The following is a 27,771-nucleotide window of genomic DNA, read 5'->3' on the forward strand; positions in this document are numbered from 1 at the left end:
TGCATTCCCTTCTTCCATGTCCTGATGGTGAGGAGCTCAGGAGAAGGGGCATCAGACTGGCAGCGCCCGGCATTGGACTTCTTCTGATACATTGTTGCACTATGTGGATGGACTGATACAATATTTCCAGGAGTTATTGAGAGTCGTGTGGCCCCTGGATCTGGCCCCCAGCTGTTGCCATCTGTCTGGACTGAAGATGAGGACCCTCCTGACCCTCTCCCTGCTGCTCATCTCCAAGGTGGGACCTCTCTCTCCGTTACTTTCTGTGCTTTCTTTGTGTAGTCGCCCGGCAGTGAACGGGTTACTGGGGAGATGAATGACCTCATAGCAACTGCAGCGTTTGATGTACCAGGGCGTCCCGGGGACTACAACTCTCAGCGTGGGCTGCCATGTTGGCTCAGCATGCTAAGAGTTGTAGTTCCACAGAAGCCTGATATCTGTGAATTCTGTGCAGCCTCCTAGTGTCTGAGTCCCCAATTCATCTCAGACTTAGTCTGGAATTATGGGGAGATACAGTCGCCCTTTAGTCTGGAATTATGGGGAGATACAGTCGCCCTTTAGTCTGGAATTATGGGGACATACAGTCACCCTTTAGTCTGGAATTATGGGGAGATACAGTCGCCCTTTAGTCTGGAATTATGGGGAGATACAGTCGCCCTTTAGTCTGGAATTATGGGGAGATACAGTCGCCCTTTAGTCTGGAATTATGGGGAGATACAGTCGCCCTTTAGTCTGGAATTATGGGGAGATACAGTCGCCCTTTAGTCTGGAATTATGGGGAGATACAGTCGCCCTTTAGTCTGGAATTATGGGGAGATACAGTCGCCCTACAGTCTGGAATTATGGGGAGATACAGTCGCCCTACAGTCTGGAATTATGGGGAGATACAGTCGCCCTTTAGTCTGAAACCTTGGGGAGTCACAGTCGCCCTTTAGTCTGGAATTATGGGGAGATACAGTCACCCTACAGTCTGGAATTATGGGGAGATACAGTCACCCTACAGTCTGGAATTATGGGGAGATACAGTCGCCCTTTAGTCTGGAATTATGGGGAGATACAGTCGCCCTTTAGTCTGGAATTATGGGGAGATACAGTCGCCCTTTAGTCTGGAATTATGGGGAGATACAGTCGCCCTACAGTCTGGAATTATGGGGAGATACAGTCGCCCTTTAGTCTGGAATTATGGGGAGATACAGTCGCCCTTTAGTCTGGAATTATGGGGAGATACAGTCGCCCTACAGTCTGGAATTATGGGGAGATACAGTCGCCCTTTAGTCTGGAATTATGGGGAGATACAGTCACCCTACAGTCTGGAATTATGGGGAGATACAGTCGCCCTACAGTCTGGAATTATGGGGAGATACAGTCGCCCTTTAGTCTGAAACCTTGGGGAGTCACAGTCGCCCTTTAGTCTGGAATTATGGGGAGATACAGTCACCCTACAGTCTGGAATTATGGGGAGATACAGTCACCCTACAGTCTGGAATTATGGGGAGATACAGTCGCCCTTTAGTCTGGAATTATGGGGAGATACAGTCGCCCTTTAGTCTGGAATTTTGGGGAGATACAGTCGCCCTTTAGTCTGGAATTATGGGGAGATACAGTCGCCCTTTAGTCTGGAATTATGGGGAGATACAGTCGCCCTTTAGTCTGGAATTATGGGGAGATACAGTCGCCCTACAGTCTGGAATTATGGGGAGATACAGTCGCCCTTTAGTCTGGAATTATGGGGAGATACAGTCGCCCTTTAGTCTGGAATTATGGGGAGATACAGTCGCCCTTTAGTCTGGAATTATGGGGAGATACAGTCACCCTACAGTCTGGAATTATGGGGAGATACAGTCGCCCTACAGTCTGGAATTATGGGGAGATACAGTCGCCCTTTAGTCTGAAACCTTGGGGAGTCACAGTCGCCCTTTAGTCTGGAATTATGGGGAGATACAGTCACCCTACAGTCTGGAATTATGGGGAGATACAGTCGCCCTACAGTCTGGAATTATGGGGAGATACAGTCGCCCTTTAGTCTGGAATTATGGGGAGATACAGTCGCCCTTTAGTCTGGAATTATGGGGAGATACAGTCGCCCTTTAGTCTGGAATTATGGGGAGATACAGTCGCCCTTTAGTCTGGAATTATGGGGAGATACAGTCGCCCTTTAGTCTGGAATTATGGGGAGATACAGTCGCCCTACAGTCTGGAATTATGGGGAGATACAGTCGCCCTTTAGTCTGGAATTATGGGGACATACAGTCGCCCTTTAGTCTGGAATTATGGGGAGATACAGTCGCCCTTTAGTCTGGAATTATGGGGAGATACAGTCACCCTACAGTCTGGAATTATGGGGAGATACAGTCGCCCTACAGTCTGGAATTATGGGGAGATACAGTCGCCCTTTAGTCTGGAATTATGGGGAGATACAGTCGCCCTTTAGTCTGGAATTATGGGGAGATACAGTCGCCCTTTAGTCTGGAATTATGGGGAGATACAGTCGCCCTACAGTCTGGAATTATGGGGAGATACAGTCGCCCTTTAGTCTGGAATTATGGGGAGATACAGTCGCCCTTTAGTCTGGAATTATGGGGAGATACAGTCACCCTACAGTCTGGAATTATGGGGAGATACAGTCGTCCTTTAGTCTGGAATTATGGGGAGATACAGTCGCCGTTTAGTCTGGAATTATGGGGAGATACAGTCACCTTTTAGTCTGGAACTTTGGGGAGATACAGTCGCCCTTTAGTCTGGAACTTTGGGGAGTCACAGTCGCCGTTTAGTCTGGAACTTTGGGGAGTCACAGTCGCCCTTTAGTCTGGAATTATGGGGAGATACAGTCGCCCTTTAGTCTGGAATTATGGGGAGTCACAGTCGCCGTTTAGTCTGGAATTATGGGGAGTCACAGTCGCCCTTTAGTCTGGAACTTTGGGGAGATACAGTCGCCGTTTAGTCTGGAACTTTGGGGAGATACAGTCGCCCTTTAGTCTGGAATTATGGGGAGATACAGTCGCCGTTTAGTCTGGAACTTTGGGGAGTCACAGTCGCCCTTTAGTCTGGAACTTTGGGGAGATACAGTCGCCCTTTAGTCTGGAATTATGGGGAGTCACAGTCGCCGTTTAGTCTGGAACTTTGGGGAGTCACAGTCGCCGTTTAGTCTGGAACTTTGGGGAGTCACAGTCGCCCTTTAGTCTGGAACTTTGGGGAGTCACAGTCGCCCTTTAGTCTGGAACTTTGGGGAGTCACAGTCGCCCTTCAGGCGGGATTAGCTACAGATCCACCGTTACACCCCAAAGTGGGCGATTTTTGCAGAATGATCTTAATCTCTCTCAGGGTTAGATGTGGCCCTAGACACAAGAGCTTACACTCTAGTATCTGCCGCCGCTATCACTCCCAGCAGATTGAGCGCTGCCATGTGACAATATCCATTGAGGGCACTTTTTGCAATGCCGTTCCAGTAGCGCGCGGTGCCTACATGCTCAGGGCACCCATCGGCCGCCGGATGATAAAATGGCTGCCACCAGCGAGACGTCAGGAGACAAAGATGCGATGAAAGACGGGAACTTGTAGGGACCTGCCCGGCACCGTCCCTGCAGCCTCCCCGCCACCAGAGCACTGAGCGCCACTTTAGGCCCCGGACATTAAACCATCCTTAACCCTTCCTTCCCCGTATCTCGGGGGGGGGGGAATCTATGAAAGTGTCGCCGTTTGTAGAAATGCAATTTGCGATGGTTTTTGCAGATTTCTGACGGTCAGTTGGCGACATCTGCTTTATCAGAAACGGGAGGCAATTCATGGGTTAACCCCCGAGTTACATTTGATTTGGCAGCTGATCATGAAGTCATTTTGTGTCGGTCTCCTAATGGGCGGTTACGGCGAGGGCGGAGCTATGTGGCGACTTTTGTTGTGCATCTTTTGCGCCGTGGGAAGGTACGCCGTGCGGTTTCATCAGATTTTAGCGCAATCTTGTAAGGACAGAGAATTCCTATGTTTGTAGCAGTTGTCGCCCAGCTTTCCCAGAAGCAGAGTGATTTTGGGGGGCACCCCGCTGTTCCGGGCACGTTCCCAGGGTTTAGCCCCCGACGCGGTGTTGGGTGCGATGGGCCGTAGATCCGCAGCAGGATTTCTCTCGTTAACACATTATTTGTTCGCTGATGTTGGACGATTTCCAGACTTCGCCCCCCACATCACTGGTATCAGCGTCACCCCGTGGGCGGCTCGGGTCTGAACAGGGGCCAGAAGTTACCCCTGGGGCCTATGACAATTCTTCCTGCCCAGCACAGCTTTGGGTAGATCATCCGCCCGCTGCCAGATTCTGGAACATTGTACAAAAGACTTTGCGCTTCAATTCCGCTCGATTTTTCAAGATCTCTGCTTGCTGTGAGTGAATAGGAACATTCTTGTTTACTTCCTGCAACCGAAATCCTGGAAGGTTTGTTACAATTGTATCCAGTCCAGGCAGTTACCCATCCTACATTATACCTGCGCCGATACATTGTTGCAAACTGGGCAGAAGACAGATGCTGAATACAATTGTAACAAACCCTCAGCTGTGAGAAGTATTAGATCTGGATGGGGTTTTATCTCCATGAATGTTCCAGGAAGGATAAGCGGCGAATGGCCGAGATGAAGCCCCCACTTCTTCCGCTACCCCAGAATTTTGGGGCTCATTTACTAATCCCGTCTAATATTACGAGTGGCGGAGGCGGAAGGTGCGCCAGATAGATCTTAGTGGCCTAGCTTCTCTGCCTCTTGGTTGGCTTAAACTTTATACCGAAAAAATGGCGCGTTTTCCGAATCCGATTTAGCCATGCCCGCTTTTCTAGACGCCTTAAAAAAACGTTTCTAGGGAGGCGCAAAAAGAGGCTAAAACCCGTAATAAACGCAGCGCGCGCAAAAAACGGGATTAGGAAATCTGCATCAATGTTTCATGTTTGCAACAATGTTGCGATGTCTTCGGTTACATTGTAGCGAGTCGCGCGGCTTCTGATCTATTGTGTCACTCCACCCCCCCCCATAAGAGGGTCTCGTCTGTTGCGCAATCCCGGACCCTGCAGCGTCCACACAGCGGAGGGGGTTGCGCAACCTATTCAGCCTTAAAGGGGATGCTCGTTTTTTTACCTTTTCCGTACACGGTTGCGCCATTTTTATGGATTTTTTGTTGATCTCCAGAGTGCAGCAGTTATGGCGGTCATTATAGTACTTTTTGTCATAGCGCTATGCTTTTTTTTTTCCGTAACCCCCTCCCCGTCCGCGGCGTTTACTCTGGATGTGTGTTAGAAGCGTCCCTGAACGCAGTCAGTAAATAGATGTATCTGAGCCGGAGGAGGGGCGGCGCGGCGGTTGAACGGGCTCTTTCAGCAGAGAGAAGCGTCTCATTCATCCCCCTGAACGCGGCTTCGCGGCCTCAGTAATTAAGCGGTCAGAGCTTAGAGAAACCACATTTACTCTGCCGGTTCCTGTGCAGATAATTGGCCGGCTGCGCAGCGGGGGGCACCGGTGCCATGCGCTGAGAATGCCACTGTTACAATTTGTGAAATGGCAACTTCCTAGGTGATCCCAGAGGGGCATCTTTTATTGAAATGCGTTGGGTGAGCTGAAGCCGGATCCTGCCCATAGACTTGCATTGGAGCAAAGGAAAAATTGCCCAACTGTGTGAAGCAGGGCCAGGTGACCAGAGGGCTGTGGATGCTGAAGGGTTAACAGGGCGCTATGGCTGCCGGAGCGTTTTACCTGCCCGGTGACGGGGAGCGGCTGGGATGTCTGGATCCGCGTCCTCGCCGGTTACTTATCTTGCGGTGTCGCAATCCGTGACTCATCATCGCGGCCTCACGTGTTTATCCCCAGGACCTGTCTGTGGCTTGGTGCCGGTGACATGAAGGCGCGTCTGTCGGGCTTTCCCAAATTTAATTCAGAAATCGATGGCGCTGAGAGGCGGTGAGAGGGGGATACACGATGGGCGTGGTATCGTGCCGCCATATTGCACTGAGGGCGCTCATCTGTAGGTGGCCGCTACACCAGGAGCCTGGGGCGCCACATGAGCTGACGCAGCGGTAATGTCTCGGGGGGGTCCTGAGCCTGCACCAGCAGGGGGCGCATGTCCAGTCTGGATGGCAAGGACCCCTGTAACAGACTGGCACAGGTGTGGCGCTGCCCCCCTATATGTGGGGAAGACTGTGACCCCCCTGTGATCAGCGCTGTCCGCCATGACTCCGGAGGGAAGGGAGGGTCCGTGTAAGAACTCTGATGCTGTGATGTGAATGGAAACGGTTACAAAAACTCTGTCAAAGCTGGGTGACAACCATATGACCATTCTAAGTCCAGTTCTGCTCCACCTGGGTTGTCGTCGTGCTCTGACAGATCAGGGTTGCAGATATTTTGGTGCTGTTGGGTTTTTGGGGTTCACCCCTCCCCCCCCCCCCTGCGGGGCGTCCTCTGATGTCTCTCCCCGGGGAGTCGGCTCCATCCTCCCCAAACATGGTGCTGGTTGTAATCCGATAGTCGTCCTAATGAGAACAAGACCCGAGTGGGGGGGATTCCCGATTGTGTCCATTAACCCTCCGCAGCCTGGTGACCGCACGACGAGGGGGGGGGGGGGGGGTGCAGATTCTCCTCAGCACTAAGGGCGCCATTTAAAGGCGCAGTACATTTTCTAGGGGTTAATGCCATGTTGGGGCGCAGCATCCTCTGCCTCCGTGGCCCACAGCATGGCTATCGTGGCTGGACCCCCCTCCATTAGATGACTGTACGAGGGCCCCTCTATCTGGTACCAGGACACAGGGGGGATGCGCGCCCCGCCCTGATGGCGACACATTCGGGATAAGATTACAGGATTTTAGTAAATCTTATTCCTCAGACATCTTCATGGTGCGACTGGTGGACGGTCCCCGCACTGGTCCTGTTAGTGTCCGCACTGAGTGGAGCTGCCCTTTAAGCCCCCCCCCCAGTGGGGCGTAGAACAAGGCCGCGCTGTGCGCCCCTCCCGCTGCCGGGTGTTTGTTCAGCTCCGGCCCCAATTAAATAAACTACATGCAACCAACAGACTGGCACCTGGCCCCCCAACCTGCCAGGGGCCCCACAGCCCAGGACCCCAGACCCAGTGTGCCAGCACCCTGCCCCCAAGAACTGACAGTCTAATGCAGGGGGTGTATGTGAGTATCACACAGGGCAGGATTAGATACACAGCTCAGCAGACAGTATCACACAGGACAGGATTAGATACACAGCTCAGCAGACAGTATCACACAGGTTAGGATTAGATACACAGCTCAGCAGACAGTATCACACAGGATAGGATTAGATACACAGCTCAGCAGACAGTATCACACAGGATAGGATTAGATACACAGCTCAGCAGACAGTATCACACAGGACAGGATTAGATACACAGCTCAGCAGACAGTATCACACAGGATAGGATTAGATACACAGCTCAGCAGACAGTATCACACAGGAGAGGATTAGATACACAGCTCAGCAGACAGTATCACACAGGATAGGATTAGATACACAGCTCAGCAGACAGTATCACACAGGATAGGATTAGATACACAGCTCAGCAGACAGTATCACACAGGATAGGATTAGATACACAGCTCAGCAGACGGTATCACACAGGATAGGATTAGATACACAGCTCAGCAGACAGTATCACACAGGACAGGATTAGATACACAGCTCAGCAGGGAGTATCACACAGGATAGGATTAGATACACAGCTCAGCAGACAGTATCACACAGGATAGGATTAGATACACAGCTCAGCAGACAGTATCACACAGGATAGGATTAGATACACAGCTCAGCAGACTGTATCACACAGGACAGGATTAGATACACAGCTCAGCAGACAGTATCACACAGGATAGGATTAGATACACAGCTCAGCAGACAGTATCACACAGGATAGGATTAGATACACAGCTCAGCAGACAGTATCACACAGGATAGGATTAGATACACAGCTCAGCAGACTGTATCACACAGGAGAGGATTAGATACACAGCTCAGCAGACAGTATGACACAGGATAGGATTAGATACACAGCTCAGCAGACTGTATCACACAGGATAGGATTAGATACACAGCTCAGCAGACAGTATCACACAGGATAGGATTAGATACACAGCTCAGCAGGCAGTATCACACAGGAGAGGATTAGATACACAGCTCAGCAGACAGTATCACACAGGATAGGATGAGATACATAGCTCAGCAGACAGTATCACACAGGATAGGATTAGATACACAGCTCAGCAGGCAGTATCACACAGGATAGGATTAGATACACAGCTCAGCAGACTGTATCACACAGGAGAGGATTAGATACACAGCTCAGCAGACAGTATCACACAGGATAGGATTAGATACACAGCTCAGCAGACTGTATCACACAGGAGAGGATTAGATACACAGCTCAGCAGACAGTATCACACAGGACAGGATTAGATACACAGCTCAGCAGACAGTATCACACAGGACAGGATTAGATACACAGCTCAGCAGACGGTATCACACAGGATAGGATTAGATACACAGCTCAGCAGACAGTATCACACAGGACAGGATTAGATACACAGCTCAGCAGGGAGTATCACACAGGATAGGATTAGATACACAGCTCAGCAGACAGTATCACACAGGATAGGATTAGATACACAGCTCAGCAGACAGTATCACACAGGATAGGATTAGATACACAGCTCAGCAGACTGTATCACACAGGACAGGATTAGATACACAGCTCAGCAGACAGTATCACACAGGATAGGATTAGATACACAGCTCAGCAGACAGTATCACACAGGATAGGATTAGATACACAGCTCAGCAGACAGTATCACACAGGATAGGATTAGATACACAGCTCAGCAGACAGTATCACACAGGAGAGGATTAGATACACAGCTCAGCAGACAGTATGACACAGGATAGGATTAGATACACAGCTCAGCAGACTGTATCACACAGGATAGGATTAGATACACAGCTCAGCAGACAGTATCACACAGGATAGGATTAGATACACAGCTCAGCAGGCAGTATCACACAGGAGAGGATTAGATACACAGCTCAGCAGACAGTATCACACAGGATAGGATGAGATACATAGCTCAGCAGACAGTATCACACAGGATAGGATGAGATACATAGCTCAGCAGACAGTATCACACAGGACAGGATTAGATACACAGCTCAGCAGACAGTATCACACAGGATAGGATGAGATACATAGCTCAGCAGACAGTATCACACAGGATAGGATGAGATACATAGCTCAGCAGACAGTATCACACAGGACAGGATTAGATACACAGCTCAGCAGACAGTATCACACAGGATAGGATTAGATACACAGCTCAGCAGACAGTATCACACAGGATAGGATTAGATACACAGCTCAGCAGACTGTATCACACAGGATAGGATCCAGTCCCATTAATATGATGGGGGGTGTAGTGCTTCTCTCAGCCGGTTTCACACTTCACAGGCTTAGATACCTCACTGATTACAGGACAGGGGCTTTGATGTGTAAATTGGGGCAGGAAGTTGTCAGGATGTCGCCCCCTTTTATCTTGTCTCGGCCTCAGGGGGTCACAAACTTAAAAGAAGCTTCACTGTGTATATAAGGGCGAAGGTGTTATATCCCCCCGGGGGGTTTCTGGGGGGGGGGGGGGGGGGCGCTGATACTGACTCAGGTCCCAGGACTTCATATTCTCTTGGCTGACTGTGAACTTTCAGGAGGGGCATTAACCTCTTCTGTGCTGCAGAGTATATACCAGGAGCCCCGGGGGTCATGGCCACCATTCCCTACTGGGCTCCCGGTGCCTACTGCAAACAATATACACCCCCTTTCAATTAATATGGTGCCATTTACAAGGGGGAAGGGCGGAATCTTTGAATTTAGTTTTATCTTTAAGGGAGAGCGACCAACAGATGTAGCAGAGCTGAGTTGGTTTATGCCTTATCCTAACAATGCAGCTTTAAAGGGCAAGTGAATAATTTATTAGCCCCTGGATGGCTGCCCTTCATGTGGGGTGGGGTCACTTTAAATGACTCCTGATGTTAGATTGCAAGCTCTGCTGGTTCAGGGGCTGCACCTTCTAACTTGTTGTCTCCATTGCTTGCAGGTGGCTGCGGGGGACACGTGTCAGAGCGCTCGGTATACACAGGCCGGGGGGTGCTGCTCCCTCTGCCCCCCGGGTTACGGGGTGTCCGTCCCCTGTGGAGAATCGGATACGGTGTGCGAGCCGTGCAGAAAAAGTAAGTGACGTCTCCGGTCCAGGGGCTCTGGGAAAGCTGGGTGCCGGCCGCCATTCCCGCTCCCTCTGTCCTGAATGCACAATATATAAAGGGCCCCTACGGGGAGTCACTCAGCTTTCCCAAAAACAGACCATTCATGTGCTTGCCATGAAAGTCCCCACAGAGGTGGTCACCGGGCTTTCCCAGAATCCTGAACGGCAGAGCTGCTCCATCATACAAGCGATGGGAAGGCAGGGTGACACCGCCTGCAACGGCTCTAGCGTCTGTCAGGTTGTAGGAAAGCTGGGTGACACCGCCTGCAGCGGCTCTAGCGTCTGTCAGGTTGTAGGAAAGCTGGGTGACACCGCCTGCAGCGGCTCTAGCGTCTGTCAGGTTGTAGGAAAGCTGGGTGACACCGCCTGCAGCGGCTCTAGCGTCTGTCAGGTTGTAGGAAAGCTGGGTGACACCGCCTGCAGCGGCTCTAGCGTCTGTCAGGTTGTAGAAAAGCTGGGTGACACCGCCTGCAGCGGCTCTAGCGTCTGTCAGGTTGTAGGAAAGCTGGGTGACACCCCCTGCAGCGGCTCTAGCGTCTGTCAGGTTGTAGGAAAGCTGGGTGACACCCCCTGCAGCGGCTCTAGCGTCGGTCAGGTTGTAGGAAAGCTGGGTGACACCGCCTGCAGCGGCTCTAGCGTCTGTCAGGTTGTAGGAAAGCTGGGTGACACCCCCTGCAGCGGCTCTAGCGTCTGTCAGGTTGTAGGAAAGCTGGGTGACACCCGCTGCAGCGGCTCTAGCGTCTGTCAGGTTGTAGGAAAGCTGGGTGACACCGCCTGCAGCGGCTCTAGCGTCTGTCAGGTTGTAGAAAAGCTGGGTGACACCGCCTGCAGCGGCTCTAGCGTCTGTCAGGTTGTAGGAAAGCTGGGTGACACCCCCTGCAGCGGCTCTAGCGTCGGTCAGGTTGTAGGAAAGCTGGGTGACACCCCCTGCAGCGGCTCTAGCGTCTGTCAGGTTGTAGGAAAGCTGGGTGACACCCCCTGCAGCGGCTCTAGCGTCTGTCAGCTTGTAGGAAAGCTGGGTGACACCCGCGGCAGCAGCAGATATAGTGTCACACAGCTGTTGCCACCCAGCTTTCCTGGGCGATACCTCTGCCTGGGTGATGCCACCGGTCTGCCACCACACTTGGTATCGGGGTGGTCACCCAGCTTTCCTGGCGCTCTGAACAGCCAGTCTCCCCGCTCCTGCAGAACGCTGTGCTGTAATATTATAATGAACTTCTGTTTTGCAGATTCCACCTTCTCTGATGTGTCCAGTGCCACTGCGGGGTGCCAGCCCTGCTCCAGCTGCCAGGCTGCCATGCAGTCAGTGCACTCCACCTGCACCCCCACACAAGACACCGCCTGCCACTGTCCTCACGGCCACTACCTCAGTGACGGCGCCTGCCTCGCCTGCCAGGTGTGCTCCAAAGGCCATGGCGCCAAGACGCCCTGCAGCCGCACCGAGAACACGGAGTGCCAGCTCTGCCCGCCGGGCTCCTACTCCGAGGTGAAGAGCAGCGTGTCCCCCTGCCTGCCCTGCCGGACCCAGTGCCTGGAGAGCGAGGTCCAGATCGGGGACTGCACGCCGCACCACGACTTCCTCTGTATGAGTGAGTGCGCCTTCTGCAACTTTCTAATATACTGTGCCCACACCTCAATATCTCTGTTTGCTGACAATGACTAGAAGCAGTGATGTTTACATCCAAAAACCCACCCTGACCTCATCCTTCTCACAGCTGAAGGTTTGCTACAACTGTATCCGGTCCTGACAATTCTCTGTGATGACTCCAGACGGATACGTTTTATACCTGCGCTGTTATATTGTAACATCCTGAAGAGAGCCGTGCCCTGCCGAGTCGCTCTCCCTGGGCACAACTGTAACAAACAATCAGCTGTGAGAAGTATTAGCCCCCTTTCACACAGGCGAGTTTTCCGCGCGGGTTGAACGCATTGCACCCGCACTGAATCCCGACCCATTCATTTCTATGGGGCTGTGCACATGAGCGGTGATTTTCGCGCATCACTTGTGCGTTGCGTGAAAATCGCAGCATGTTCTATATTCTGCGTTTATCACGCCACGCAGGCCCCAAAGAAGTGAATGAGGCTGCGTGAAAATCGCAAGCAAGTGCGGATGCAGTGCGATTTTCACGCACTGTTGCTAGAAGACGATCGGGATGGAGACCCGATCATTATTATTTTCCCTTATAACATGGTTATAAGGGAAAATAATAGCATTCTGAATACAGAATGCAAAGTACAATAGCGCCGGAGGGGTTAATACAGAATGCTTAGTACAATAGGGCTGGAGGGGTTAATACAGAATGCTTAGTACAATAGTGCTGGAGGGGTTAATACAGAATGCTTAGTACAATAGGGCTGGAGGGGTTAATACAGAATGCATAGTACAATAGGGCTGGAGGGGTTAATACAGAATGCTTATTACAATAGGGCTGGAGGGGTTAAAAAAAAAAAATGAAACTCACCTTAATCCACTTGTTCGCGCAGCCGGCATCTCTTCTGTCTTCTTTTGTGAGGAATAAGACCTTTGATGATGTCACTGCGCTCGTCACATGGTCCATCACATGATCTTTTTTACCATGGTGACGGACCATGTGATGAGCGTAGTGACGTCATCAAAGGTCCTATTCCTCACAGATGAAGACAGAAGAGATGCCGGCTGCGCGAACAAGTGGATTAAGGTGAGTTACATTTATTTTATTTTTTAACCCCTCCAGCGCTATTGTACTATGCATTCTGTATTCAGAATAATACAATCTACACAACCTTGAACCCAAACCTGAACTTCTGTGAAGAAGTTCGGGTCTGGGTACCACATTCAGCTTTTATCACGCGTGTGCAAAACACATTGCACCCGCGCGATAAAAACTGAACAACGGAACGGAATCGCAGTCAAAACTGACGGCAATTGGGTACCTACTCGCGCAGGTTTGCCGCAACGCATCCGGACCTTATCCGGACACGCACGTGTGAAAGAGGCCTTAAGTCAGGTTGGCTTTACACCCTCTACAATGTAAAGAATCTAATTCACTGCCAGCAAGCAGAGATTTTGAAAATGGTGATGATTTTAAAAAATGTGGAAAAACAACCAGCAGGCGAGTGTGTGTAAACCGCAGAGGACCTGAATATACCGCACTCTGATTATGGCAGACACGGCTCGTTTTAGAGGTGTGGCCTAATGCGATGCAAGTGTGCGCCCCGTGTAAACTGCGTGTGCGACATTCCTGGAAAATATATGGGACACTGACTCCGATCAGACGCCCAGAGAAGAAGAAATGGTGATGGGTGTGAACTCTGTGCGAAATTCCGGATACGCAAATTACCGAATGTCCGCATTCTGTATCATGTACAGAACACCTGCTGCATCATCACATGTGAACATGACATCATATATGTAGCATTATAGTAGTTATATTCTTGTACATAGGAGGCAGTATTATAGTAGTTATATTCTTGTACATAGGAGGCAGTATTATAGTAGTTATATTCTTGTACATAGGAGGCAGTATTATAGTAGTTATATACTTGTACATAGGAGCAGTATTATAGTAGTTATATTCTTGTACATAGGAGCAGTATTATAGTAGTTATATTCTTGTACATAGGAGGCAGTATTATAGTAGTTATATTCTTGTACATAGGAGCAGTATTATAGTAGTTATATTCTTGTACATAGGAGCCAGTATTATAGTAGTTATATTCCTGTAGATAGGAGCAGTATTATAGTAGTTATATTCTTGTACATAGGAGCAGTATTATAGCAGTTATATTCCTGTACATAGGAGCAGTATTATAGTAGTTATATTCTTGTACATAGGAGCAGTATTATAGTAGTTATATTCTTGTACATAGGAGCAGTATTATAGTAGTTATATTCTTGTACATAGGAGCAGTATTATAGTAGTTATATTCTTGTACATAGGAGCAGTATTATAGTAGTTATATTCTTGTACATAGGAGCAGTATTATAGTAGTTATATTCTTGTACATAGGAGGCAGTATTATAGTAGTTATATTCTTGTACATAGGAGTCAGTATTATAGTAGTTATATCCTTGTACATAGGAGCAGTATTATAGTAGTTATATTCTTGTACATAGGAGCAGTATTATAGTAGTTATATTCTTATACACAGGAGGCAGTATTATAGTAGTTATATTCTTGTACATAGGAGCAGTATTATAGTAGTTATATTCTTGTATATAGGAGCAGTATTATAGTAGTTATATTCTTGTACATAGGAGCAGTATTATAGTAGTTATATCCCTGTAAATAGTAGGCAGTATTATAGTAGTTATATTCTTGTACATAGGAGCAGTATTATAGTAGTTATATTCTTGTATATAGGAGCAGTATTATAGTAGATATATTCTTGTACATAGGAGCAGTATTATAGTAGTTATATACTTGTACATAGGAGCAGTATTATAGTAGTTATATTCTTGTACACAGGAGCAGTATTATAGTAGTTATATTCTTGTACATAGGAGCAGTATTATAGTAGTTATATTCTTGTATATAGGAGCAGTATTATAGTAGTTATATTCTTGTACATAGGAGCAGTATTATAGTAGTTATATCCCTGTACATAGTAGGCAGTATTATAGTAGTTATATTCTTGTACATAGGAGCAGTATTATAGTAGTTATATTCTTGTATATAGGAGCAGTATTATAGTAGATATATTCTTGTACATAGGAGCAGTATTATAGTAGTTATATTCTTGTACATAGGAGAAGTATTATAGTAGTTATATTCTTGTACATAGGAGGCAGTATTATAGTAGTTATATTCTTGTACATAGGAGGCAGTATTATAGTAGTTATATTCTTGTACATAGGAGCAGTATTATAGTAGTTATATTCTTGTACATAGGAGAAGTATTATAGTAGTTATATTCTTGTACATAGGAGCAGTATTATAGTAGTTATATTCCTGTACATAGTAGGCAGTATTATAGTAGTTATATTCTTGTACATAGGAGCAGTATTATAGTAGTTATATTCTTGTACATAGGAGCAGTATTATAGTAGTTATATTCTTGTACATAGGAGCAGTATTATAGTAGTTATATTCTTGTACATAGGAGGTAGTATTATAGTAGTTATATTCTTGTACATAGGAGCAGTATTATAGTAGTTATATTCTAGTACATAGGAGCAGTATTATAGTAGTTATATTCTAGTACATAGGAGCAGTATTATAGTAGTTATATTCTTGTACATAGGAGGCAGTATTATAGTAGTTATATTCTTGTACATAGGAGCAGTATTATAGTAGTTATATTCTTGTACACAGGAGCAGTATTATAGTAGTTATATTCTTGTACATAGGAGCAGTATTATAGTAGTTATATTCTTGTACATAGGAGAAGTATTATAGTAGTTATATTCTTGTACATAGGAGGCAGTATTATAGTAGTTATATTCTTGTACATAGGAGGCAGTATTATAGTAGTTATATTCTTGTACATAGGAGGTAGTATTATAGTAGTTATATTCTTGTACATAGGAGCAGTATTATAGTAGTTATATTCTAGTACATAGGAGCAGTATTATAGTAGTTATATTCTTGTACATAGGAGGCAGTATTATAGTAGTTATATTCTTGTACATAGGAGGCAGTATTATAGTAGTTATATTCTTGTACATAGGAGGCAGTATTATAGTAGTTATATTCCTGTACATAGGAGCAGTATTATAGGAGTTATATTCTTGTACATAGGAGGCAGTATTATAGTAGTTATATTCTTGTACATAGGAGGCAGTATTATAGTAGTTATATTCCTGTACATAGGAGCAGTATTATAGTAGTTATATTCTTGTACATAGGAGGCAGTATTATAGTAGTTATATTCTTGTACATAGGAGCAGTATTATAGTAGTTATATTCTTGTACATAAGAGGCAGTATGATAGTAGTTATACTCTTGTACATAGGAGCAGTATTATAGTAGTTATATTCCTGTACATAGGAGCAGTATTATAGTAGTTATATTCCTGTACATAGTGTGCAGTATTATAGTAGTTATATTCTTGTACATAGGAGAAGTATTATAGTAGTTATATTCTTGTACATAGGAGGCAGTATTATAGTAGTTATATTCTTGTACATAGGAGGCAGTATTATAGTAGTTATATTCTTGTACATAGGAGCAGTATTATAGTAGTTATATTCTTGTACATAGGAGAAGTATTATAGTAGTTATATTCTTGTACATAGGAGCAGTATTATAGTAGTTATATTCCTGTACATAGTAGGCAGTATTATAGTAGTTATATTCTTGTACATAGGAGCAGTATTATAGTAGTTATATTCTTGTACATAGGAGCAGTATTATAGTAGTTATATTCTTGTACATAGGAGCAGTATTATAGTAGTTATATTCTTGTACATAGGAGGTAGTATTATAGTAGTTATATTCTTGTACATAGGAGCAGTATTATAGTAGTTATATTCTAGTACATAGGAGCAGTATTATAGTAGTTATATTCTAGTACATAGGAGCAGTATTATAGTAGTTATATTCTTGTACATAGGAGGCAGTATTATAGTAGTTATATTCTTGTACATAGGAGCAGTATTATAGTAGTTATATTCTTGTACACAGGAGCAGTATTATAGTAGTTATATTCTTGTACATAGGAGCAGTATTATAGTAGTTATATTCTTGTACATAGGAGAAGTATTATAGTAGTTATATTCTTGTACATAGGAGGCAGTATTATAGTAGTTATATTCTTGTACATAGGAGGCAGTATTATAGTAGTTATATTCTTGTACATAGGAGGTAGTATTATAGTAGTTATATTCTTGTACATAGGAGCAGTATTATAGTAGTTATATTCTAGTACATAGGAGCAGTATTATAGTAGTTATATTCTTGTACATAGGAGGCAGTATTATAGTAGTTATATTCTTGTACATAGGAGGCAGTATTATAGTAGTTATATTCTTGTACATAGGAGGCAGTATTATAGTAGTTATATTCCTGTACATAGGAGCAGTATTATAGGAGTTATATTCTTGTACATAGGAGGCAGTATTATAGTAGTTATATTCTTGTACATAGGAGGCAGTATTATAGTAGTTATATTCCTGTACATAGGAGCAGTATTATAGTAGTTATATTCTTGTACATAGGAGGCAGTATTATAGTAGTTATATTCTTGTACATAGGAGCAGTATTATAGTAGTTATATTCTTGTACATAAGAGGCAGTATGATAGTAGTTATACTCTTGTACATAGGAGCAGTATTATAGTAGTTATATTCCTGTACATAGGAGCAGTATTATAGTAGTTATATTCCTGTACATAGGAGCAGTAATATAGAAGGTCTCTCCTTGTATCTTAAACAATACTAGAAGAAACTGCCATTGACATATCCGCTTGCTCTTCATCAGTGTCTGGAGTAGGACTGTGTTTGGCTGAGACGCCTTGGGTGCAGGTTAGATCAGGTACTGGGTGACCTAGGGAATCCTTTCCATTAGGAGGCGTTTTCATTCCGGTGGAGCACTGTGCACTCTTTATACGCTGCTGTACATTATATACAATGTTTCAAGTATATTGAGGAGTATAAGTTCTGTTGCTTGTAAGATAAGATGTCAGGATCTTGGAGTCGGTTTGCAGTTTGTTGTCTTCCTCCTCATCCTCGGTTGGTGCTGACTCTGTTCCCCTTCAGTATCGGCTTCTTGTTTCCTTCTTAGACATTGTGTTTAGTTTTTTTTGGGGGATGTGAATGTTTTCGATGACTCCATCCTCTGACCCTCTTCAAACAGGCACTTCAAAGTCAGGAGGAGGGGGTGCAACATCTGCCTGCCGGCTGCGAGGTGCTGACAGCAGAGGGGTGTAAGGGAGGGGGGATGGGGTGCAGGGCCTGACAGATGAGGCTCAGACAGTGAGATGCAGCACAAGGATCAGTCCAACTAGATGGACAGTAATAAAGGGGATCAGCGGAGCCGCAGAGGTTTACTGACCTCCACTGATGTGATCATATACCCAGCATTACAGAGCTGCATTCAAAATCCTGCAGGCTTCAGAGCTGAAAACTTCAAGCATTCCCTGTGTGTTCAGTGCATGCGGAGCTTACTCTGGTTATCTGCATATTGTGATGTGTGATCCTTACTCCTGACTCACAGTGACTGCACCAGCAGAATAGTGAGTGCAGCTCTGGAGTATAATACAGGATGTAACTCAGGATCAGTACAGAATAAGTAATGTATGTACACAGTGACTGCACCAGCAGAATAGTGAGTGCAGCTCTGGAGTATAATACAGGATGTAACTCAGGATCAGAACAGGATAAGTAATGTATGTACACAGTGACTGCACCAGCAGAATAGTGAGTGCAGCTCTGGAGTATAATACAGGATGTAACTCAGGATCAGAACAGGATAAGTAATGTATGTACACAGTGACTGCACCAGCAGAATAGTGAGTGCAGCTCTGGAGTATAATACAGGATGTAACTCAGAATCAGTACAGGATAAGTAATGTATGTACACAGTGACTGCACCAGCAGAATAGTGAGTGCAGCTCTGGAGTATAATACAGGATGTAACTCAGGATCAGTACAGGATAAGTAATGTATGTACACAGTGACTGCAGCAGCAGAATAGTGAGTGCAGCTCTGGAGTATAATACAGGCTGTAACTCGGGATCAGTACAGGATAAGTAATGTATGTACACAGTGACTGCACCAGCAGAATAGGGAGTGCAGCTCTGGAGTATAATACAGGATGTAACTCAGGATCAGTACAGGATGAGTAATGTATGTACACAGTGACTGCAACAGCAGAATAGTGAGTGCAGCTCTGGAGTATAATACAGGATGTAACTCAGGGTCAGTACAGGATAAGTAATGTATGTACACAGTGACTGCACCAGCAGAATAGTGAGTGCAGCTCTGGAGTATAATACAGGATGTAACTCAGGGTCAGTACAGGATAAGTAATGTATGTACACAGTGACTGCACCAGCAGAATAGTGAGTGCAGCTCTGGAGTATAATACAGGATGTAACTCAGGGTCAGTACAGGATAAGTAATGTATGTACACAGTGACTGCACCAGCAGAATAGGGAGTGCAGCTCTGGAGTATAATACAGGATGTATCTCAGGATCAGTACAGGATAAGTAATGTATGTACACAGTGACTGCACCAGCAGAATAGTGAGTGCAGCTCTGGAGTATAATACAGGATGTAACTCAGGATCAGTACAGGATAAGTAATGTATGTACACAGTGACTGCACCAGCAGAATAGTGAGTGCAGCTCTGGAGTATAATACAGGATGTAACTCAGGGTCAGTACAGGATAAGTAATGTATGTACACAGTGACTGCACCAGCAGAATAGTGAGTGCAGCTCTGGAGTATAATACAGGATAAGTACAGGATAAGTAATGTATGTACACAGTGACTGCACCAGCAGAATAGTGAGTGCAGCTCTGGAGTATAATACAGGATGTAACTCAGGGTCAGTACAGGATAAGTAATGTATGTACACAGTGACTGCACCAGCAGAATAGTGAGTACAGCTCTGGAGTATAATACAGGATGTAACTCAGGATCAGTACAGGATAAGTAATGTATGTACACAGTGACTGCACCAGCAGAATAGTGAGTGCAGCTCTGGAGTATAATACAGGATGTAACTCAGGGTCAGTACAGGATAAGTAATGTATGTACACAGTGACTGCACCAGCAGAATAGTGAGTGCAGCTCTGGAGTATAATACAGGATAAGTACAGGATAAGTAATGTATGTACACAGTGACTGCACCAGCAGAATAGTGAGTGCAGCTCTGGAGTATAATACAGGATGTAACTCAGGATCAGTACAGGATAAGTAATGTATGTACACAGTGACTGCACCAGCAGAATAGTGAGTGCAGCTCTGGAGTATAATACAGGATGTAACTCAGGGTCAGTACAGGATAAGTAATGTATGTACACAGTGACTGCACCAGCAGAATAGTGAGTGCAGCTCTGGAGTATAATACAGGATAAGTACAGGATAAGTAATGTATGTACACAGTGACTGCACCAGCAGAATAGTGAGTGCAGCTCTGGAGTATAATACAGGATGTAACTCAGGGTCAGTACAGGATAAGTAATGTATGTACACAGTGACTGCACCAGCAGAATAGTGAGTACAGCTCTGGAGTATAATACAGGATGTAACTCAGGATCAGTACAGGATAAGTAATGTATGTACACAGTGACTGCACCAGCAGAATAGTGAGTGCAGCTCTGGAGTATAATACAGGATGTAACTCAGGGTCAGTACAGGATAAGTAATGTATGTACACAGTGACTGCACCAGCAGAATAGTGAGTGCAGCTCTGGAGTATAATACAGGATAAGTACAGGATAAGTAATGTATGTACACAGTGACTGCACCAGCAGAATAGTGAGTGCAGCTCTGGAGTATAATACAGGATGTAACTCAGGATCAGTACAGGATAAGTAATGTATGTACACAGTGACTGCACCAGCAGAATAGTGAGTGCAGCTCTGGAGTATAATACAGGATGTAACTCAGGGTCAGTACAGGATAAGTAATGTATGTACACAGTGACTGCACCAGCAGAATAGTGAGTGCAGCTCTGGAGTATAATACAGGATAAGTACAGGATAAGTAATGTATGTACACAGTGACTGCACCAGCAGAATAGTGAGTGCAGCTCTGGAGTATAATACAGGATGTAACTCAGGGTCAGTACAGGATAAGTAATGTATGTACACAGTGACTGCACCAGCAGAATAGTGAGTACAGCTCTGGAGTATAATACAGGATGTAACTCAGGATCAGTACAGGATAAGTAATGTATGTACACAGTGACTGCACCAGCAGAATAGTGAGTGCAGCTCTGGAGTATAATACAGGATGTAACTCAGGGTCAGTACAGGATAAGTAATGTATGTACACAGTGACTGCACCAGCAGAATAGTGAGTGCAGCTCTGGAGTATAATACAGGATAAGTACAGGATAAGTAATGTATGTACACAGTGACTGCACCAGCAGAATAGTGAGTGCAGCTCTGGAGTATAATACAGGATGTAACTCAGGATCAGTACAGGATAAGTAATGTATGTACACAGTGACTGCACCAGCAGAATAGTGAGTGCAGCTCTGGAGTATAATACAGGATGTAACTCAGGGTCAGTACAGGATAAGTAATGTATGTACACAGTGACTGCACCAGCAGAATAGTGAGTGCAGCTCTGGAGTATAATACAGGATAAGTACAGGATAAGTAATGTATGTACACAGTGACTGCACCAGCAGAATAGTGAGTGCAGCTCTGGAGTATAATACAGGATGTAACTCAGGGTCAGTACAGGATAAGTAATGTATGTACACAGTGACTGCACCAGCAGAATAGTGAGTACAGCTCTGGAGTATAATACAGGATGTAACTCAGGATCAGTACAGGATAAGTAATGTATGTACACAGTGACTGCACCAGCAGAATAGTGAGTGCAGCTCTGGAGTATAATACAGGATGTAACTCAGGGTCAGTACGGGATAAGTAATGTATGTACACAGTGACTGCACCAGCAGAACAGTGAGTGCAGCTCTGGAGTATAATACAGGATAAGTACAGGATAAGTAATGTATGTACACAGTGACTGCACCAGCAGAATAGTGAGTGCAGCTCTGGAGTATAATACAGGATGTAACTCAGGATCAGTACAGGATAAGTAATGTATGTACACAGTGACTGCACCAGCAGAATAGTGAGTGCAGCTCTGGAGTATAATAAAGGATGTAACTCAGGGTCAGTACAGGATAAGTAATGTATGTACACAGTGACTGCACCAGCAGAATAGTGAGTGCAGCTCTGGAGTATAATACAGGATAAGTACAGGATAAGTAATGTATGTACACAGTGACTGCACCAGCAGAATAGTGAGTGCAGCTCTGGAGTATAATACAGGATGTAACTCAGGGTCAGTACAGGATAAGTAATGTATGTACACAGTGACTGCACCAGCAGAATAGTGAGTACAGCTCTGGAGTATAATACAGGATGTAACTCAGGATCAGTACAGGATAAGTAATGTATGTACACAGTGACTGCACCAGCAGAATAGTGAGTGCAGCTCTGGAGTATAATACAGGATGTAACTCAGGGTCAGTACAGGATAAGTAATGTATGTACACAGTGACTGCACCAGCAGAATAGTGAGTGCAGCTCTGGAGTATAATACAGGATAAGTACAGGATAAGTAATGTATGTACACAGTGACTGCACCAGCAGAATAGTGAGTGCAGCTCTGGAGTATAATACAGGATGTAACTCAGGATCAGTACAGGATAAGTAATGTATGTACACAGTGACTGCACCAGCAGAATAGTGAGTGCAGCTCTGGAGTATAATACAGGATGTAACTCAGGGTCAGTACAGGATAAGTAATGTATGTACACAGTGACTGCACCAGCAGAATAGTGAGTGCAGCTCTGGAGTATAATACAGGATGTAACTCTATTTGTAATAGAATTAATTTACATTCTATATTTTTGTTTTTAATCACCAGATAAAGATGTGCCGATTCTGAAACGGAAGGATGATAACAGTACGATGTTTACATCACTGGAAGACAGTAAGTGTTGTCTATTTCCTCCTGTATAATAACCGGAGATTCAGATAAAGTTATGGATTCTGGGAAAGCCCAGTGATCGGGCAGACAGGATTTCCAGCCTCTATTGGGAACTACAACTATTATCTACGAAATACATGAAAAACCAGAAAGGGGATAAGCGGACATTGTGGTGCTGAGAGCGCTGGATATGGGGAGAGACATTTCAGGAACCCCCTGTTCTCAAGTGTTCTATACAGTGATCAAAGTTATCTGTATACCAGGTCTGCTCTTATTCTGTGAATATATATACACTGCACAGTACCACCTCTCCTGTCCTGTATACTGGGTGTAATCCTCAGTATCTGCTCTTATTCTGTATATATATACACTGCACAGTACCACTTCTCCTGTCCTGTATACTGGATGTAATCCTCAGTATCTCCTCTTATTCTGTATATATATACACTGCACAGTACCACTTCTCCTGTCCTGTATACCGGGTGTAATCCTCAGTATCTGCTCTTATTCTGTATATATGGACACTGCACAGTACCACTTCTCCTGTCCTGTATACCGGGTGTAATCCTCAGTATCTGCTCTTATTCTGTATATATATACACTGCACAGTAGCACTTCTCCTGTCCTGTATACTGGGTGTAATCCTCAGTATCTGCTCTTATTCTGTATATATATACACTGCACAGTACCACTTCTCCTGTCCTGTATACTGGGTGTAATCCTTAGTATCTGCTCTTATTCTGTATATATATACACTGCACAGTACCACTTCTCCTCTCCTGTATACTGGGTGTAATCCTCAGTATCTGCTCTTATTCTGTATATATATATATATACACTGCACAGTACCACTTCTCCTGTCCTGTATACTGGGTGTAATCCTCAGTATCTGCTCTTATTCTGTATATATATGGACACTGCACAGTACCACTTCTCCTGTCCTGTATACTGGGTGTAATCCTCAGTATCTGCTCTTATTCTGTATATATATACACTGCACAGTAGCACTTCTCCTGTCCTGTATACTGGGTGTAATCCTCAGTATCTGCTCTTATTCTGTATATATATACACTGCACAGTACCACTTCTCCTGTCCTGTATACTGGGTGTAATCCTTAGTATCTGCTCTTATTCTGTATATATATACACTGCACAGTACCACTTCTCCTCTCCTGTATACTGGGTGTAATCCTCAGTATCTGCTCTTATTCTGTATATATATATATATACACTGCACAGTACCACTTCTCCTGTCCTGTATACTGGGTGTAATCCTCAGTATCTGCTCTTATTCTGTATATATATGGACACTGCACAGTACCACTTCTCCTGTCCTGTATACTGGGTGTAATCCTCAGTATCTGCTCTTATTCTGTATATATGGACACTGCACAGTAGCACTTCTCCTGTCCTGTATACTGGGTGTAATCCTCAGTATCTGCTCTTATTCTGTATATATATACACTGCACAGTACCACTTCTCCTGTCCTGTATACTGGGTGTAATCCTTAGTATCTGCTCTTATTCTGTATATATATACACTGCACAGTACCACTTCTCCTCTCCTGTATACTGGGTGTAATCCTCAGTATCTGCTCTTATTCTGTATATATATATATATACACTGCACAGTACCACTTCTCCTGTCCTGTATACTGGGTGTAATCCTCAGTATCTGCTCTTATTCTGTATATATATACACTGCACAGTACCACTTCTCCTGTCCTGTATACTGTGTGTAATCCTCAGTATCTGCTCTTATTCTGTATATATATATACTGCACAGTACCACTTCTCCTGTCCTGTATACTGGGTGTAATCCTCAGTATCTGCTCTTATTCTGTATATATATATACTGCACAGTACCACTTCTCCTGTCCTGTATACTGGGGGTAATCCTCAGTATCTCCTCTTATTCTGTGTGTGTATGTATATATATATATACACACACACTGCACAGTACCACTTCTCCTGTCCTGTATACTGGGTGTAGTCCTCAGTATCTGCTCTTATTCTGTATATATATATATGGACACTGCACAGTACCACTTCTCCTGTCCTGTATACTGGGTGTAATCCTCCGTATCTGCTCTTATTCTGTATATATATATATATATACACTGCACAGTACCACTTCTCCTGTCCTGTATACTGGGTGTAATCCTCCGTATCTGCTCTTATTCTGTGTGTGTATGTATATATATATACACACACACTGCACAGTACCACTTCTCCTGTCCTGTATACTGGGTGTAGTCCTCAGTATCTGCTCTTATTCTGTATATATATACACTGCACAGTACCACTTCTCCTGTCCTGTATACTGGGTGTAATCCTCCGTATCTGCTCTTATTCTGTGTGTGTATAGATATATATATATACACACTGCACAGTACCACTTCTCTAGTATTGTAGTGTTTCTGTAACGCACCATTTCTCTCTACAGATAAAGATCTATCTATTATGACGCGCACAGATGGCAATGGACACACAGAGGAGAACACGACGATGTCCGGCTCCCCTGAGTTCATCTCTCCAGAGGACCATAGTAAAAACATTATCCCTGTCTACTGCTCCATCTTGGCTGCTGTGGTTGTTGGGCTCATAGGATATGTTGCCTTTAAGTGGTGAGTTCCTCTGATGATGTCATCATGTGATTTTTATCGAACCAATGGATGTAGGTTAACAGATATTGCTCTATTGTCTTGAGAAACTTCCTTCAAAGTTTTTCCTGGAACTTTCCATCTTCGGTGTGAACCGTCTTCCCTCTAGGAGATCCGTGAGAAGGTTTTCTGAGGGCTGGGGCTGGTTATCCCACGTTCTCCTCTCGGTAGGGAGGACATTCCACGCATAGGATGAGGCTTTTGTCCCCTCTGTGGCTGTTCCAACCGATTTCCAGCCTATGAATAGCATTAGCCTCCCGCTCGGTGGATTAGATCCGTGTCTTTCACAATTCTCATCTCTTGCTGTTCTGTAGCTACTTTTCCTTTTTGCTTAGTTGCTTCCAGAAGCAAAATCTTTGCGGCTTCTCTGAGCAACAGTCACTTATCTCCATGACGCATCACATTGTTTCCATTTTTCTATTTCTGAGGCCTCATAACTTAGAGAAGAGATTGGAAACTTGACCAGAAGTATCAATTTTATCAAAATTTGGTTGGAAATGATTTTTTCCAGCTCAGGGCCTGTCAGACATCTATCACATGGTGGGCTTAACTTCTTCTGGTCACTTGTCGACTGTTTCTGGAGTAGTTGGATGATCATGAAGAGGTTTTCTGGGAATCTGTGGTCAGAACGTTTTGTTGATTCTATAAGACATGTATGCAAGGAGCAGCCAAGATGTCTGTAGTCTTGCTGGTGGCTTAGGTAATCACCTGAAGGTCTTGTCTTCCATGTTGAGTCTACTAGGAGGATATCAGTTCTCTAAAGAGTATCACCAGATTATCAGTCTTACGGATAAATGTCTGTTTTGTTGTGTTTTTAGCTGGGTCACTTGCAAGCAGAAGAAACTCTTGGCCAAGCAAAGGGCAGGAGAACTAGCGGCATCCGGTGAGGGCGAGAAGCTTCATAGCGACAGTGGAGTTTTCCTAGACACGCACAGCCTACAGGAACAGAACCAACTGAACAAAGGTATGGTGGACCGTCTGATGCTGGTGCTCCAACAGGATGTCCATGACCAAGAGTATAGCTATATGGGTTCAGGGGGAGAACCACATTAGAAGACACCAGTAAATGGTGGGATGGGGGCCCTGTTACAGGTTTTGCATTGCAGAGGAAAAGCATAAAGTTTCTCTTTTGTCCACAACTCTTAGTCTTCTGCTGTTTTTGCCAATCTCATCAGAGTCAACTCTTGGTCTTTTAGACCCCCAGGCTCGAATACATGGAGAATACATGAGGAGTTTATGTCCACTTGATGGGAAAGAGCAGGACTGTCATACAATCATTGAGTAGAAGCATCCACCGTTTGTGTGTAGCTCATGACCCTTATCATCCTGTAGAACCAGAAATGTTTGTGACATTTGTCCTTCTAAAAGTGACCTTGACTCTTTTCTCCCAACAGCCAAATTGGAGCCAAAGCTTTACATCAACCTCCCGCCGCACAAACAAGAAGAAGCGGAGCGTCTCTTGACTGACACCAGCCGCGGGAAGGACTGGCAACGACTGGCTAGCTTGCTGGGTTATGAAGAAGACACGATAGATACTTTCGGTAGAGGAGAAGATCCAGTTCATACTCTTCTTACTGACTGGTCATCCAAGGACAGCTCCACGCTGGAAGTGTTATGTGCAGCCTTGGTCAACATGGAGCGGGCCGACGTGGTGGAGACCCTGAACAGCACAGCTGATGCCAGCTCTGTGGTGTAACCCTCATCGTTCTTGTCCAGAGAGGACTGGAGATTTGATACCAAACATATTAGGTGGACATTTTTAAACACATATGGTGAATTTTTCACAAAAAAAAAAAAAAAAAAAAAGACTGGTGCTGACAAATGTTAGACTGATGTTCTGGAGGAAGCCTGGTTCAGCTGGAGTCTTCTCCTTATGGAATGCTGCCACCTTCTTCTTCATCTACTTACCTTCTTATGGTGCGGTCATGTGACAGAGGACGACCTAATGGGCTGGATCCTTGATTCAGGACCACTAAGAAACTTTTTGGGGGAACATGGATGGATTAAACATGACCATCTTTGGGAGTTTTTGCATGATGTCTGGTTCATGTCATGATGGTGCCTTCTTCATCTAAACCTTGTCCTCCACAATCTATGATGTCAGAATTGACCGTCCTCCTGTTCTGTACTCACGTTAGTGGCCACATTCAGGGTCGTTGTGGTTTCTTTTGTTGCTTTTATAATTTTTTTGAAATTTTTGCTATGGGGGAAATTAAAATTCTT

The 27,771-nt window shown here is 45.0% G+C and overlaps 1 protein-coding gene across 2 annotated transcripts; it reads left to right on the plus strand.

The window, feature by feature from the left end:
• Positions 1-27,334, plus strand: LOC121000810 (tumor necrosis factor receptor superfamily member 16-like). Of its 2 annotated transcripts, XM_040431462.1 has the most exons (7): positions 1-238; positions 10,119-10,251; positions 11,513-11,872; positions 22,823-22,888; positions 25,332-25,512; positions 26,367-26,512; positions 26,943-27,334. In XM_040431462.1, exons 1-7 carry the CDS (start codon positions 197-199, stop codon positions 27,242-27,244), a joined length of 1,230 nt encoding a protein of 409 aa, XP_040287396.1. In that variant the 5' UTR covers positions 1-196; the 3' UTR covers positions 27,245-27,334. The 2 variants fall into 2 exon arrangements, with proteins under 2 accessions (XP_040287396.1, XP_040287397.1); XM_040431463.1 differs by lacking the exon at positions 1-238 and having other exon boundaries at positions 10,135-10,255.
• Positions 27,335-27,771: the final 437 nt, after the last annotated feature.

Source organism: Bufo bufo, chromosome 5 (assembly GCF_905171765.1).
Source record: "Bufo bufo chromosome 5, aBufBuf1.1, whole genome shotgun sequence".
In the NCBI taxonomy this organism is placed as follows: domain Eukaryota; kingdom Metazoa; phylum Chordata; class Amphibia; order Anura; family Bufonidae; genus Bufo; species Bufo bufo.

Excerpts from the sequence above, each read along its gene's own strand:
- LOC121000810 (XM_040431462.1), top strand. The coding sequence starts at position 197 with ATGAGGACCCTCCTGACCCTCTCCCTGCTGCTCATCTCCAAG. Across the intron at positions 239-10,118 it reads CCCTGCTGCTCATCTCCAAG|GTGGCTGCGGGGGACACGTG; the intron begins GTGGGACCTCTC and ends CATTGCTTGCAG. Across the intron at positions 10,252-11,512 it reads GTGCGAGCCGTGCAGAAAAA|ATTCCACCTTCTCTGATGTG; the intron begins GTAAGTGACGTC and ends TCTGTTTTGCAG.